General features: G+C 29.4%; 1 protein-coding gene and 1 pseudogene across 1 annotated transcript; one reads left to right on the top strand and one right to left on the bottom strand.

The window, feature by feature from the left end:
- Positions 1 to 1,716: 1,716 nt before the first annotated feature.
- Positions 1,717 to 10,191, bottom strand: LOC132953693 (THAP domain-containing protein 1 B-like). The gene is made up of 5 exons (XM_061026061.1): positions 10,074 to 10,191; positions 9,749 to 9,983; positions 9,440 to 9,613; positions 7,644 to 7,703; positions 1,717 to 2,136 (listed from the first exon to the last, which is right to left on the bottom strand). Exons 1-5 carry the CDS (start codon positions 10,142 to 10,144, stop codon positions 1,717 to 1,719), a joined length of 960 nt encoding a protein of 319 aa, XP_060882044.1. The 5' UTR covers positions 10,145 to 10,191.
- Positions 10,192 to 10,979: 788 nt separating this feature from the next.
- On the top strand, positions 10,980 to 14,245 carry LOC132936293 (uncharacterized; annotated as a pseudogene).
- Positions 14,246 to 17,245: the final 3,000 nt, after the last annotated feature.

Raw genomic sequence — 17,245 nt, 5'->3', positions numbered from 1 at the left:
TAACTTATAAGAAATACCTAACAGAAAAAATTAAAATTGTATGTTTAAGAGGACGTCGCACTTGCATGTGTTATCACCACAGTCTTAGATTATTATTATTATTATTTGTAAATTCGTTGGGGAGTTGTATAGGCCTAATTTTTGGTAAGTTAAGACCTTTTTGAAACTGTACATATTAAAGAAATCATAATTTACATAAGAATAATAATATCAATAAAAGCCTACGTGGGATAATAATTAATCTTACCTTTAAATTTTGTAATATAGGTCAATTGACTCTTATATCAAAACTAACAATACACTAGTTAACTTATATAAAAATGGACTTTTGTAGATAATTTTAATATAAATTTTAATATTATAATTATTTTAATAATGGCCCTACAAAAATTATACAAATGAATAATAATAATTTTTTTTTAATTATTGTGTTATTTTACAAACATTAACTATGAGGCATGAGCACCTTAATCGTTGTTTGACATATGATTATGAATAAAACCAATCTTACTAAATACCATAGATATGCTGACACAGGAAAATTGTTCATCTCGGTCGAATTAGGTATTGTTCACAAAGCAAGGTACACTGACGACGATACGCCTGTGAACTAAAACCAAGATAAGTACGCACCTATATAATAGCATTATATTTTATATTTTTGAATTTGTTCACTGGTGAAGTAGGGTTGCTCAGCTAAAAACGTATTAAATTGATTTGTCCGATGTTATTGGACTCAAAAACTACTGGATCGTTTTCAATAAAAGCAATTGATAAAAGTTAATAAATAAAAGTTAATTGATTCATGAGACTTGGAAAGTGTTTAAAGCTTATTTTCCAACCATCATTAGAGATAGCTAAAGCCGGGATCGTCGATCACCTTTTTACTTACATGGGCCATATTTTTATCAGCTTTTAACTGCAGAGGGCCGCATACAAAATACAATATTAACATATATAATATAATATTAATATATTTAATGTTTATGGATAGCAAGATCATAATATTATTATTAGTTTCATTGATCGGTTGTCCTCAACTAACTTTAAATGATATGTATTTGGAAAACCATTGGAGGGCCGTAGAAACATTTTCCGAGGGCCCCGGGTTGCCAGTGACTGAGCTAAAGGGTAGCTCATACATGATTTTCTTTTCAGCTCACGAAAAATGAATATTTAAATAGTTGCCATTGGTTATATATTATATTACAGATTGGGGGACCGAGTGGACTAACGCGCACCGACGCCGATTCAAAACCTCGGTGGCAAATCACGGTGTCCGGAGAGAAGTGCCGCCTCCCCCCCCCCCCCCCCCCCCCAATAAATAAATATTTACGTAATTGCGATACATATAATATCAAAACATGGCGTTCAAAAAAATTAAATGCATTGAATGAATACACTAATTTCAAGGCAACCAATAATTATCATTATAATAGTTATAAAACTCATGGAAACCATTTATAAACAAAAATTTCTAAATCTCTAAATTCCCGTTTGACCTAGCTAGGGGGATGATTTGTGAATCTAAACAATCCGGGGCGTCAATCAAACGCATACAAAAAAATTCATTCAAATCGGTCCAACCGTCAAAGAGGAGTTCAATCACAACATACGTACAGTAGAATTATATATATAAAGATAATCATCATTATTTTCAACGTCAGTAAAAAAATCATTAACTCAATAAGAACATAAATATAGACTTATAAGTTTTCATTTAATTATTTCAATAATCTGATCTTTTATTTCAAACCCCTGCATGAAAATTTTTATAGCTTTATTGACATCTTCTTCCTTTGTGAGGAAACTGAAACTTATTTGTCCAGAGCCTGGTGTTAACACTGCGTTGTGTATCATTTTTGATAGCAGCCCGTAGGCAAGGGAAATTCGTAAACAAAATTCATCTTTAGACATTTTATTCTGTTCTAGTCGGTCTAATAACTTTTTAACAGGATAACCTTCACTGTTTTCCAAGATGTGTTGCCATCTCAATTCTCTTCTTAATCGTCTTCTTTCAAATAAATCGTTTATATCCTTTGATACTTGAATCCTTATCTTACGAAAATGTGTCTCTTCAAATTCTTCTATTGCAGAACGGGCTGTTACAAACCATTTAAATGCATTACTTGACTCCTGAAAATTTCAAAATTTGAATTATAGTTTGCCATTTTGGGTATATAAACATATAAAGCGATTAAGTGTATGTGACGTTTTAAGATAGACAATTTAATGTTCAATTCGGTTCGTGCCATATCAACAATTAAATTAAATAATTACATTTTACCTACCTATAGTAAGTAGTACCAGTACGATTTCGAGTGAGCGAGAAAAGAAACAAAGTAGTAAAATGTATACAGTTCCTTATGCGGGCTCCTTCACTACTTTATTACTACTTTACTACTTTACTTTTTTTTCTCTCTCAGTTATATGGTTATATGATTGCCTAGCATTGATAGCACGGCGGAGTGGAATGCTGCCTATTAGCTTATAGGTCTATGTATTGTACTATACTCTGTTCCATCTAAGAGTGAACCACTCGGGTGACCAAAACACGTTTTTTCTGCGCATCCCCACTACAAGACATCGGTGAGAGCCTTAGCACAGGCGCCCGACAACCGACGACGACCGGCGATGACTGTTTGCCAATCACAGAACCCATAGCCATTGCATGATGGGGCACTGTTCGGCGGCTCAGTCTGCATGCGCGAAAGCGGTTCACTCTTAGATGGAACAGAGTATACATCAACTATAATATATAATCGCGTCGCTGAATACAATTATTAAGGTCCTTACACAGTACACACTTCAGCGGTGGTGGTGAATTTCTCCAGGGCACATTTCACCGCTCTTCGAGGCGGTCAAGCCAAGACAATGAAATTTAACGCTACTGCAACTGTTGCAGTGTGTGGGGACCTTTAGGTGTGAATCGTGGTGATAACTATTTTGTTATATTGCGTGGGCGTGAATCACCAAATTTAGATTTCAATATATTATAATACTATTTCACGTGGCGATCGCCACCCTTATATGTTATATTGTACATACATATATCCGGAGATGCCCGATTGCGGCCCGGATTCAGGTAGTCGTATTTTATCCAAAATATAAATATCCCAACTACGTTCAAACACACATTGGTTCACAAAATAACGTATAGTTAATAAAATAAAATATATTTTCGTTAAAATGAATCATAAATAGTATATATGTCGTAACCACTTCGTGAAATCGAACATTTCATGAAAAAATAACCACCAAAATAAGTTATGAAATAAAATGAACATTATGTCAATTAATGGTCAATAAATAATAGTTAAATATTAAAATAATTGTAGTGTTAAACTATAGTGTTAGAGGACCAATCGGGATAGGTTAAAAGGTAAAAAGGTTACTTTGGGCCTCAATTGGGCCTGTATATCTATAGTTGTTGCAAATCAGCAACAATTTATATTTTATACTTGGCGTTAATCGCCACATTTAAAATTATTATTGTTTATTGTTCAGAGCTCAAATAGCTAATAATTAAGTATTTTTATTAATATTTTCAAGTGAATGTAAACCATTATATAGATCGTGAGTAAGCAGCTGGTCAGTTTTGCGCTCCACCAAGCACGTTATCAAATTATCTTTTGTTAATTTGTTTAGATTGTTGCAACAGGGGGCTACTATTACTTGAATATTAGTATACCTACTATTTTTACTTGTTGAACCAAAAGGGTCGTAGTTGCAGAATATGTCGAGTGTAAAGGGTTATTATACCTATGTAATTATTATTATATCTATTAAATTATTTAACAGCAATACATTTATAATATTAATTGAGTTACCTACCAGTTACTAATTACTATTTATATCAGAGCTACATTGTAATTATTTTTTAGCACACACGCATACACCCATTATTATACACACACATTTACCACATAGCACATAGGTATTTTTCCAGCAATCCAGACCACTACCGATTGAGCTATTATAACATTACACCCATGGAATTAATAAAAAGTTATATTATAAAACAAAAACGGGAATATATTGAAAATTGAAAAATCTAAACTTTCTATTATACAAAATAAGTAACGTAGAATTTTCTAGATTTTCACTAATTGTTTTAGATGTGTGGAATTATTTACAAAGTTAATTCGTATTATGATTAAAATACCAAAATAATAATTAAAAAATGATAGGTAGACATTTTCCCAATATCCTACGTACATCAATCAAGAATGATTGAAATTCTTAGTTCACTATTCTTCTCGTAAATTATGCGGGGCGAATGTAAGTTCCTACACGAGAGTAGCAGGTACACAAAATACATATGTTAGTTCCTACACGATAGAAAAAGGTACATATGTAAGTTCCTACACGGTAAAAACCAGGTACGTATATATGAATATAAAAAAAATAAATATATGATGAATGATGATTAAAAAATATAATAAAGATCGTTATTGAGCATTTTCACAAATAAATATAATATAATAATATGGTGATTAAAAAATATAAAAAATCTAGTCGGGATACTATTATCCAGTGGCGGTTTTGGGGGTGAGGCAAGTGAGGCGCCGCCTAACCTAAAATTTTAAGTAAAAAATACTATTAAAGTATTTTTTGGCCCACCGATAGCATATACATATTTTGATATTAATTTTTAACGTTTTTTATGATTTTATTTGAGAAAAATTGTTACAATCGAGACTCGGGACAGTTTTCCGTTGTAATATCTATTGATAATAATTTTATATTTATCATTAGTGATTTCTGTCTTGACGTCTTGTACGAATGATAGAAATTCGCTAGACTAAACCGGTTTAAAATTATCCCACATTATCCCGCACCGGGATAATGAACCATGTAAATGATATGGTCCAAACATCCCGGTGCATTATTTTTCACACCGGTTTAGTCTAGCGAATTTCTACATGGTCGCTTGTGTCTTACACTTTTTCGGTGATTCCGGTTCGTCTTAACGTCTATGTTAAAATATATGTGCGAGTGCTGCAGTTTTTTGTAATAAACATTATTAAATTAATTACTGTTGGAGTTATGACGTATCCAGTGACAGACGTGGTAGTTATGTTGTTGGAGACGCCGTTTCGGCGATGGAATTCTGATAGTAAAAATGATTTACTAAAAGTGGGTAAGCCTATTCCGATTTTGTCAGCTTTGGCTCCTGACAAGAAACTAAGTAAGGTATTCTGTAGGTCATTTAATCCAAATTTTTATCAACAACACTCTTGGTTATGCGGGAGTCATTATATACAAAAATTGTTTTGTTGGCCATGTTTGTTGTTGGGTAAAGTGAAATCTGTGTGGATTTTTTTTATGTTTTTAAATTAGATTTATTGTGAATTCTAATTTTGTATGGGGGGGGGGGGGGGGTGATACATAGGTTGCCTCACCAAAAAAATACTACCAGAACCGCCACTGCTATTATCAGCTTGTAGCTTGTCGTATTTTCCCGTAATTTCGTGGGTAGGTATATGTTTTGCTTTAAATGAAGTATATTTGAGTGTATATTAGACATTAGTTAACTACGGCTGGACCGAGTATTATTAAAACGATACGCCTGTTGGTGCTGTGGCATAAATGAAAAAAATTCAGATTATACAACAAACAAAATTAATCAATACGATTATGTTAAATGTTTAAGTTATAAAAATAAACCTTATAAAATATAAAATTTTGCATTATGCGATTTTTATTATATTTTTTAATCATCTTGTATTTATTTTTTTAAATTCGTATTTACATATTTAACCTTTTCCGCCGTGTAGGAACTTACATAACATGTCCGTGTAGGAACTAACGTATGTATTTGCTTACCTACTACTCTCATGTAGGAACTTACTATTCCTTATTATGTGTACCTATATAGATAGGTTGTAAGTACATGTATAAAAAAGGTGGATAAGTGGATGTCGCTCTGCTGTACAGTAGGTTACAAGTGGGTCACTGTAATGGATGGTGTTAAATTTGAATTCAATGATATAATATCATTGTATAAGAAAAACGATTCTGAGCGAAAACGGTCAGTCAGCCTATGATTTTACCAAGTATATTTGATGATATTATTGTGAATAAAGTAATTTATATATAACCTATTTACGTGGAGCCTTGTTTTAAATTTCCAATCTTTAGCCATAAAAGTTAAACATTTTATACATTTTTAACCACAAAATAATTAATAAATTATAAATTTGATAAATGTTGTCAAAATTTGAACTTTAAATGCTTATAAAAAAAAATTGTGCCTATGTATTTTTAATATTTTTCAACTGCTATTAGAACGATATATCAGGAGCCTTATATTAAATTTTCACGCTTTTTTACCCAATAAATAAAAATTTATTGATATTTATAGAAAAAAAAACTAAAAAAATTGAAAACTGACAATGTCCGTAAACAGCTCAAAAAGAGTCAAAATATTTTCAACATTTTATGGTGTATAGAAAATGCTAATATAAACATTCGGTGAAATTTTCAAGTATCTACAGTCATTCGTTTTTTAATTACAATAAAATAAGAAAATTGTTACATGAGAAATCGAGTAAATACCAAATGTTGTAAAAATATAAATTTCAGACGCTCAGAAAAATTTAATTTAAGTTTCTTCTAGACATTTTTTTTTTGATAAAGGTACACAAACTTATGAGTAATCTTATATTACATTTTCAAATCTTAGATTTAAAAAGAAAAATTTTTATGAATTCTCAACTCAAAATAATTTGCTATTTTTCGTGATTTTTCCGTATTTTGTCAAAATTTGAACTTTAAATGCTTATAAATAAAAACTGTGACTAAGGATTTTTAATTTTTTTCATCTGCCTTTGAAACAATAACCTAGGAGCCTTCTATTAAATTTTCAAGCTTTTTTAATCAACAGATAAAATTTTATTGATATTTATAGAAAAAAAAACTAAAAAAATTGAAAACTGACAATGGCCGTAAACAGCTCAAAAAGAGTCAAAATATTTTGTAAATTTTATGGTGTATAGAAAATGCTAATATAAACATTCAGTCAAAATTTCATGTCCCTACGGTCATTTGTTTTAGAGTTACACCAAAAACCAAAATCGATTTTCTCGAAAACAGATTTTGCGTAAAAATTCCCGTTTTTCCTTAATTTTTCTTTTGTTTTTCACGTCTCTTGTGAAAACTACTGGGAAATTTTTACTTTTGACCCCCCAAAGTACCAACTAGATTCACTTTCCTATCAGAAAAGTTACTATTGAAGAAAATCCAAGCACTTTTACTGTCCTAAAAGGTGATGACAGACACAAAAATAAAAAAATTAAAAAAAAAACACACATCATTGTAGAATCAATACATTCATCGCTTCGCTCAGAATCTAAAAAAGGAGAAATGTAAGTAACTGCATTTTTGCACAGACAGGCACAAGAAGTGTCGAGTGTATCTTGCCATTGAGTAAATAAAAAAATAAAAAAAAAAACACTCATCATTGTAGAATCAATACATTCATCGCTTCGCTCAGAATCTAAAATAATATTCGACTCTATATAAAAATAAAAACTGTGTAGGTACTGTGAGAAAAAAAACGAAAACGTGTATAGAAACTAAAAATATTAATATACGGCAATATACCTATATTAATTGCTGAGAAAATGTATCTTATTTACCATTTTTGTTTCGGCCTTTACTGCCCTCTCTACAACTTTATTGTACAGTGACAATGGAACCTGAAAATAAAGGATCCATTAGATTCTTGACAAAACGTCAAGGTACCTACCTACCTACTACTAACCTAACCTAACCTAACCTACACGTAGTCAGTAGTCATCATAATAGGTGTAAGGGATACACATTTTAAATTTATGAAATAAATAAATATTTTCAACTTTTGATATTGTCTAAAAATATTTTACCGTAAATTCTTCTTGTTTTGACATATTTTGTTTGGTCACTGTTGATTTACAACGTCAACCGTTTAGGCCTAGTTAAAGAGCGAATGTAAATTGCAGACAAGATATTCGACTCAACCACGACTTTGAGACAAGGATCGGTTGAAGGTGATGATTTTAATTTAGATTAATTTCTGAATTATGAAAATATGTTGACTAATACTTTAGTTATGGTGTGTTGCTAGGTGAATTAAAACATACTTAATAGTTTATTCGTATATTTATATTGACATAGGTACCTATTGGAATTTTTCATTATTATGTCTTGGAACTTTCAAGACGTCTAGACCTATAACATAATATACTTTAATCCTTTAGGATTACAGTACCTACTACACTAATATAAAATACCGAAACCGACTGGTGAGTGGCGACTACCGAGAAATGTAGGTAGTAGGTTAGGTTAGTCGCAAGTAGTTAAGGCGCAATCCAGTATATAATGTTTGTACATTACACATTTACGCTTAATTTTAATAAATCTTTAAATAATATATAAAAAAAAAACCAATTTTAATTTAACACAAATGGCCCATGTCGCCAACCTCTAGTTACGGCACTGTTCTTTACGGTAACATAGATATCTAACAACCATAAATCCAATATAAGTTCCAATATTCAGATCATTTTTCATTTTTAAACGGCTTATAGTTGTTGTACATGTCGATTGACAATTGTCATATAGTATAAGAATAATTATAGAAATGTGTGATTTAATAAAATAACTAAGGCTTTATTGATTTGTACGACGAAAAATACTTTGTTACTTTGTAAATAGATTTTTGTAGTCAATAATCTTGGTTACTAAGTGAAAATATAATAATTAATAATCCATTATAATTTATAACATAAAGCTGATAATGTAGCACAGTAAAGTGTATTATTATTGGCACCAAGTAATTTTGTTTTTCGTATAAATAATGTTTGTTTATGAATTCTATGGATTATTTTCTTTTAATTATACGGTTACACCTAGAGAGCCTAGATAATAATATAGGCTCTGTAGTTACACCCATAGATATATAGATAATTAATATTGCTCTCTATGTCTAATGGTTACACACCATTGAACTATATGATAACTGGAATGCTCACCAAGCAGTGTTGCCCGAAAGGGAAAGTTAGAAAGAGATGGAACTAATGGATACTAATGGTGTTACTATCTTTGTCTTACACACGGCGCTAATATCTTAAATTAATTTTCCTCGTTCCGCGATATTATTTAAGACTTTAGTTTGGTTTTTAAAACTTGGCATCTCATTATTTTTTAATTTCCACAAATTCTTTATGATTAAATTAATAGAATATAAATAATTTAACGATAAGTAAATAGTTTATTAGTGGATAATTATAATTTATAATACCTATAACAAGTATTGAAATATGCTTTTCTTGTGGACTCCTACATTTGTTATATAAATGTAAAGGAAGTTGCGAGGATTTGTATGTTGGGAATAAAATAACAAGTTGTAAATTTAAAGTTAGAAGGTTTTAAACATTTCACGCATACTACTTACTCGCTTATTTCTTCTAATTAATTTCTGCTGCAAAATCCTCTTGTCTCGACGTAAATCCTGTAATGTTCTATCTAATTCTTCTCCTGTTAATTTTGTCTGTACGCCAATGTCGACAAAATTGGTTCCAGTTTCACAAATTTCACTATTATGAACGGCTGTTGTTGTGGTTGTGTCCTAAAATACATTATATAATTATACATTTATAACTATTTTTCTAAAGAAAACAAATTTCCTTATACATAATGATTAATGGTCATCTAATAATATAAAAAAATATAAATACTTGTTTTTGTATGTATATTTACTTACTTTTCGTTGCAGAATTCTTCTTTCTTTTATTTTTGGTGTTAAATTATTTGGAAAATTAAATACAGTTGGTACAGCAGATTTTTTTAACATTTGTTTCCCACTTACAATAGCTAAATAAAAATCATTTTCATTGAAATGCAAACTACATAAAGTTGAGCTGGAAGTAGGTTTAAAATCCTTTCTTCGTACAGCATGAACCCATTTTTGAAGCCTCTCTTTCTCTTTAAGAGGAAACCTTAAATATAAAAATAACATATGTACATAATTTCTTTGAAATGATAAATGTGTAAAATAGGTTTAGGTAGGTATAACACTTTATACTAACTTGTGAAATGACAAGTCTTTCCTAACGTCACTTGAGCTAGTACAATTGAAACCACTACAGAAATTCACCATCTTTAAATTCTTAACTGCTCACTGTTTTACTTTTCTTTAAGTTTGAATTTAAAATTTTACTCTTTAGTAACATAAAATCAAACGTTAAAGCCGTTGAAACATATTATGTGTTATCATATGTTATGTGTGATAAAAAAATACAGCAGCACCAATCTTATCTGTTGTCTTTTTCTAACACGCTATCTCGGGTATCTTTACATTGGTCTTATGGCGGGTGAGCATTCCAGTTATCATATAGTTCAATGTTACACACAGTACCACGATTTAAGATATACATAAGATATATATAAGTATATCTTAAATCGTGCACAGTACGCGTCCATAGATAATATAAGAATGGATAGGACATGCCTATACCAGTTCCATATGGGGCCCGGGGGCCGTGTGCTTTTTTGGGGAAGAGAGAACGTAAAGAGAGAGAGACGATATATGGCTTTTTAAGGTTATGTGCAAAACTATTTTATTAAATAATAATGACAATATGATAGTCAGTTATATTTAAATATTTGTCATTTTGTCAGTTTGTACTTTGATTGTTGTGCCACTTGTGCCTGGAAAATTACTCTAAACTTTGTTAGAATATAGAATAATATTGTTAAATATCACGAATTAATCAATAATAATTGTATTAGTTATTACAGAATAAAATTATGTTATTTAATATTTATTATTATTTATCAATTATCATATCAATATTTGCCCCATATAACCTTAAAAATAGTATCACTAAAGTTATCATAACTTTGTTAGTGTGTTTGGTTGTTACTTGTTCAGTACATTTTGTTTTTGTGTTTGTTTTATTTTTCCTACCTACTTTTGGCGGTTCATCCAATTATCTTTGCAATAACTAATTACTATAATTATAACTACTCCTTTTTTTTGTATTTTTTGTGTACTCATTCTAGTTTTATATTATTAATGATGAACAACAAGGAAATAATTGCTCTCCCAGATCATTTGGTGGACCACGACTACTTCCTGCCAGTTATATATGAAGATGATCATATAGTGCATGAAGAAGAAGTAGTCGAAGAAGTTGAGGTATTGGAAGAAGAAGAGGAAGAGGAACAAATTGTCGGAGTGTCGAAACATATACTTTAATTCCTGGAGTTCATAACAGATCAAGGATATATTATGTTGACAACTTGGAATTCAAGTATTACAAACGACAAGTCCGAGGACACCGCGTGTATGTATAATAATTTTATCCAAAATAATTACCTACCTATTTGAGTAATGATAATAATATTATGTTTTTATATTTTATAGGTATTTAGTATACGAACGACAGAAGAAACGGAACCAGTACTGCCCTTCCATTGCAACTGTCAGTACAAATTTGAATGACAATAGAATTCATCTAGGGTACTACCACGATCACCAGCCCGGAGTGATTGACCTGAATGTGCCATTTTTGAGAGAAACCATTGGTGAAAGGGGAATTATTGATCCAGCAGTTACAACCTCATTTATGAGAACTTTGTACAATAATGAAATTATCAAGTGAGTCGTATTCAAACTTATCTGTGTATTCTAAATTATTATTTGTTACTTGTTGGTATTAGTTATCCCTATAAATTATGAGCAATAATATATTTTAAGTCAATTATTAACTGATTTTTTTGGTTTTGTTAGCCATCCAGAAGCAGCTCCCAACTATACATTTATTCAGGCTCAAGAACGAGTGAAAAAGATGAGACGTTGAAGATTTCCAGGACAACCCCTTGACATTGGGCAACTTACAGTTGCACTGAATGAAGCACGTAATGCCATTTACGCTTCTACAGTTCAAAATCCCCCATCTAGGTAAATATAGTTGTTTGTTCTAAGTTAATAAGTTATAATAAGCTATTATATAATTAGTCACATATGGTAATAATATAACTTATAAGTAAATCTTATATAAATGTATTCAATTTTAAATAATAAGTACCGATAAAAATGTACACATTACTCACATAAGTGTATAGTAATTTATCTACTCTGGGTAGATTTTTATGAATGTATTAGAATATTTTTATGGACACATTTATTTGTGTTTTTATTTTTCTTGTATGAATTGTATTTAATCTCTATTTATTATGAAATTCTAAAATATTGCTATAAAAGGATATTGTCCGATTATAAAATAATTGAATATAAATAATAATCTATTATAAATTAATATACATTTGACATAATTATCACATCAGTACATTAGTTAAGTAACTTAAGTATAATTTGTTTGATTTACACATGATTTCTCATAGTAGGTTAGGTAAGTAAATGTTACTTTACTGTGAAATGAGAATTATTCACTATTTTAATATTAATATCAATATGAAATATAGTAACCAAATTTTTTGTTATGTTAATTTTAACATTGAAATAGGAAAATTGTTTTTTTAGTTATTACAAATTAATTAATGTATTGTATTGAATTATTTTTAGGTAAAATGTTCCAAATTATTATACATTTTATTTAAAAAATTATTATTAGGTTCTTTCAACAAGCATTAGTCGTCGATGGAAGGAGTGTTGGTATGATCTTCGTGAACATGGATGCAATTGACAAATACAGAGAAGAATTGGCTACGGTGACATTGGTTGGGATTGATGGGACGTTCAAGACTGTGCCTCGTGTTCCAGCAGATTTAAAATGTTTCCTTACAAAAACCTCCAGGTGTTGAATAATTGATATTATTTATGTATAGTCTAAATTCTTTTATCTTAATATATTTCTCCCTAATTTTTTTATTTTTTTCTAGTCCTTTCCAATGGTCTATGCTCTTCTGGGGAGTATGACTGAAGAAGTTTATGCTGCTCTGTTTAATATTGTACGAAATATTTTACCTTTAAATTATCAACGTGTTTGTTTTATTACAGATTATGAAAAAGCTCTGATGTCAGCCGTTCAACAATCATTTCCAGAAAGCCAATTAAGATGCTGTTGGTTCCATTTTACTCAGGTATAAGCACTAAGTGATAGTTATATAACAAAAAAAAAAAAAATAAAAAAAAAAAATGTTTTTTTTTCTAGTCAATTGTACGGTATTGTCACCGAAAGATGAACAGTGTTTTGGATTTGATCCGTACAAACCCGGTAGCAGCTCGCGTTCTCAGAATGGTAAATCTAAGTTTGATATCTGTATTCAATTGTATTTCTGTTTAATACTCCATTGTATTTTTAGGTTTTGGCATTACTTCACCTACCCACTACCAGGAATGACCCACGCTGTTCATTTTCCATGGCCGATGGTTTCAGTGCTATCCTGGACTACACAAGACAATTTCCTGAAGTTGAATGAGGTATGAGAAACTTTTTAATTGGGTATGTGGAGTATTTTTGGTTGTTACAGGTCGGTCCAGGTCTAATCAGTGTTTTTGGAGAATAATACAGAACCAACAACTACTTGGAGTCTTTCCACGCTACACTTTTAACTCAAATGCACAGACACCCTAATATATGGAATTTTATTCGTGAGTTTTTGCAGTACATGGTATGTTGTGTTTTAAATGTTGCATCCTTGTGTTATATGTTTGTTGTTATAAGTAAGTATCATATAATATGTATTATTATATGTTTCATGTTTAACCTAATAAGATGTAGTGTTTACAGGATATGTTGGTTCATGTTGCATCCTTGTCCTATATGTTTGTGTTTGTATATATCTCATTTATGTCATGTGTAAACCACCTAACAAGAAGGAGTTAATGTTCAGAGAAGTAAGTAAATATGTTGTTTTAAAATTTGATTTTTAGTTTAAATATTTAATTTTTGTTTCTGGTTATGGTATAATTTTTACTGTATGTATTTACTGTCTTGCTCTAACATATATATCAAACATTACAATCATTTATATTTTATTTCCTACTGATCAATAACTTTGCTTACAGAGAAACTGACTGTTCTTGAAAACCAGTATTTCTTTGAATTTGACCAAGCCAGAAGAAACCTCAGGGTGATTATTATTATTTTTTTTTTTTGGGCTAGTTACAGATATTTAAATATAAGTACGGTACCCATAAGGAGCAATATTGTTAATATACCTTAAATCGTTAATACAATTTAAAATATATTTTAATAAACTTAAAATAGCATATCACTTGTTTTAAATTTGTTTTATCCATTATCCCTAATGAATTGTCTTGCAGTAGTTTTAAATATTTTGTTATTTTAAATAAATAAATTATTAAATGTAATGAATACCATGTTATTTGAAAGTTTATTTTACTCAGTTGCCTATTTTATATAACTTGTAAAGTATTGTATAATTTAAAAAAAAATCAGCATTTAATGTGATTCATTCAAAGGAATGTATTTTAAAAAAAGCAGTACTTTCAATCCATTGTTGTTCATACACCTTAAGCATTGCATAGACTATTTTTATAGTCTAATATACAGTTTGGGTGTTTCAGTGTTATTATACATCTGATTGTGTGATACTTGTAATAAATTATTATTGTACTCTAAAAATATTTTAGTATAAAGCGATAATAAGTGCTATAAAGTGGTCAGAAAATCAAAACTAAAGTTGAAAGTAAAATATTTAAGTAGAGTACTAGAGACCCAAAAACAAACTGAATTCTTAGATAGGTACAAAAAAATAACACATGAGTTTATAACATTATTGAATTATTGTTTCATCAGACATAATATAGTTGGTACATTAGTAAAGCATATTTTAATTAGAAAATGGTTATTAAAGTAAGTAAGAAAATGTATCAAAAAGTTAAACCACAGAAATTACGATTAGGTACTATATAACTATTAAATATTTTACGTATCACTAGTAAAGGATGATAAAAAAGATTTTGCACTATACTAATTAATTATTTAGGTACGTTATTATTTATTTTAATTATATTTTTAAAATTGAATCACTCATAAGAGCTTATTCAATTTCCTAAAAAGAGGAACTGACTCCTTGATGTCCTACTATTATCCCTACTTAATCAATCCTATTAGTAATTTGTACTATATCAAACAAGGGTTTAATATTATAAAATGTCAAATACAAATTTTAATATTTATTATTTTTTTATATTTAGTTTATGGAATAAAATTAATCGTTTTTTCTGGTTAGTGTAGTATAATTTTAAGCTGTTTTAATTATGTATTGGACTAAAATAGTCACTAAACTCCGTATATCATTATTCCTAAACATTCAGTTTTAAAATGGTTTTGCATAGACAAATTTACAATTTCCAACACAAGTAATAATTTTTGATCCTAAAACTCGAATTTTAATTTTGGTTTTGAAAAATCAAACAAAAACCTAAATCTTACAATTTTGGGCGCTGCGAGTCGTTTTTGTAGTCTGATGTTATATAGGACTTTTCGCCGTATCGATGGGTACCGAGATCCAGGTAATTCGACTTTTGGTTAGGGAGTTATACATTTTTAGTGTGTTTTTTGTACTTAAAAAATTACGTAGTTCATGTATTTTAGATTTGGGGTTTTCGTTTGATCACTACAAAAGTCAAGATTCTGGTTTTCTGGTGTACGAGAATTCAAAAAGGCTCTATAGTCGAAGTACGTACGACCATTATTTCGCCCTTAATCGGAGTACGAAAAAGTTGAAAACCGCGTTAAGTGATTATTTGTATAACCAGACGTTTCCTTATGGTAAACGTCTGTATAACGTTTTAAGTAATAATTATTTTGAACTTTTTGTTCGCATTTATCTTAGTAAGCTTATAGCTCATTATTAATTAATGTAAATCGATATATATATAATAATAAAATATTAATTAATTAAAGATTAAAGAATTGTTTATATAATTGATGAACTTTAAATTTGAATCATCAAAGTTTATGATGTAGGTATACGTCTCGAAAATTATTATAATTAAATGTACCATTTTGTTATAGTACTATAATATGACATGTCTTGAAATCTACTAACGCTGGTCAATAGGTATAAACGTATAGTAAATTAGTAAATGCAGATGTATATTATAATATTAGGTATGTACTCTATTCAGAACTTTTGTGGTCATTTGTTTGAGGATGAGATTAATCCCACATAGGAGAACGAGAAATGGTGAAATCTAAAGTTTTTCGACAGAGAATTTTATGGAGATTCCATTTAAATGGTTACGAATGTGTAACGAATTTTCTATTAAAAAAATTTTCTATAGTAGTTAAATAGATAGCTTTCAAAACCATACAAAATTCGCTTTATCAAATAATCATAGATTGTAAATTATGATAACGAATTATTAATTAGTGTAACCATGGTTTATTCATATGTAAATAATAATTATACCTTTACATTTTTATATTTTTACATTTTTTATTCAATTTAATATTTATTAATTATAAATTTTTTTTAATTCTTAAGTAGGTTTTGTTTAATTAAACAAAATGTTCACTATCGTGTGCAGTATACAAATTACAAATTTAAACAGTTCACCTTAAATGTGATTTTAGTAAGTCGTACATAGTTTTTGGCTGCTAACCGGCTTGCGTATTAGGTATGTAAATTTTATGTTAAACAACAGTGTATTATTTCTAGGTAAAATGTATCTCCAAAGAATTAAAACCATTTCAAAAACCAAGTTAAACTTAATATACTATTTACAAGCTACGACAATCACATTCAAACCTTCATAACTCAAATCATGTAAGTTCTGTATAGTATTTAAATTCCTATAATGTATTACTTATTGGTTGTGATACATCTGAAACAACTTAACAGATACATTAAAACGATAATTATTTATCTAACAAAGTTGCAGTCAGATGTGTATCTAACACCTGAGATTTTGTAACTGTTTAGGGCCAATATCATAGTCGATGCTTAATAAAAAGTATTGCTTAAGCTATACCTACTTAATTATAACTCAAATGAGATTCATAAACGAGACTTTGGCCTAAGAAAAGAAATAGTATTACTTAAACTAAGGATCGTCGAGACCTACTTTAAGCATTGCTTTTAGTTACTATCATACATTTTTTACTTTTGAAATTACCAAAATTTATTTAAGCAACACTTATTTTTAAGCATCGTGTACCTTAAAGTTAAATTTTATACTAATGGTTAATGATGATGGAGTTACTAAATATTCATAATATTAAAAAATTTACATGTTTATATTGTAATTTTTTTATTTTTC

This window comes from Metopolophium dirhodum, chromosome 1, assembly GCF_019925205.1.
Source record: "Metopolophium dirhodum isolate CAU chromosome 1, ASM1992520v1, whole genome shotgun sequence".
Taxonomy (NCBI): domain Eukaryota; kingdom Metazoa; phylum Arthropoda; class Insecta; order Hemiptera; family Aphididae; genus Metopolophium; species Metopolophium dirhodum.
Note: the sequence above shows the minus strand (reverse complement) of the source record. Positions and strands in the feature narration are given on the sequence as shown.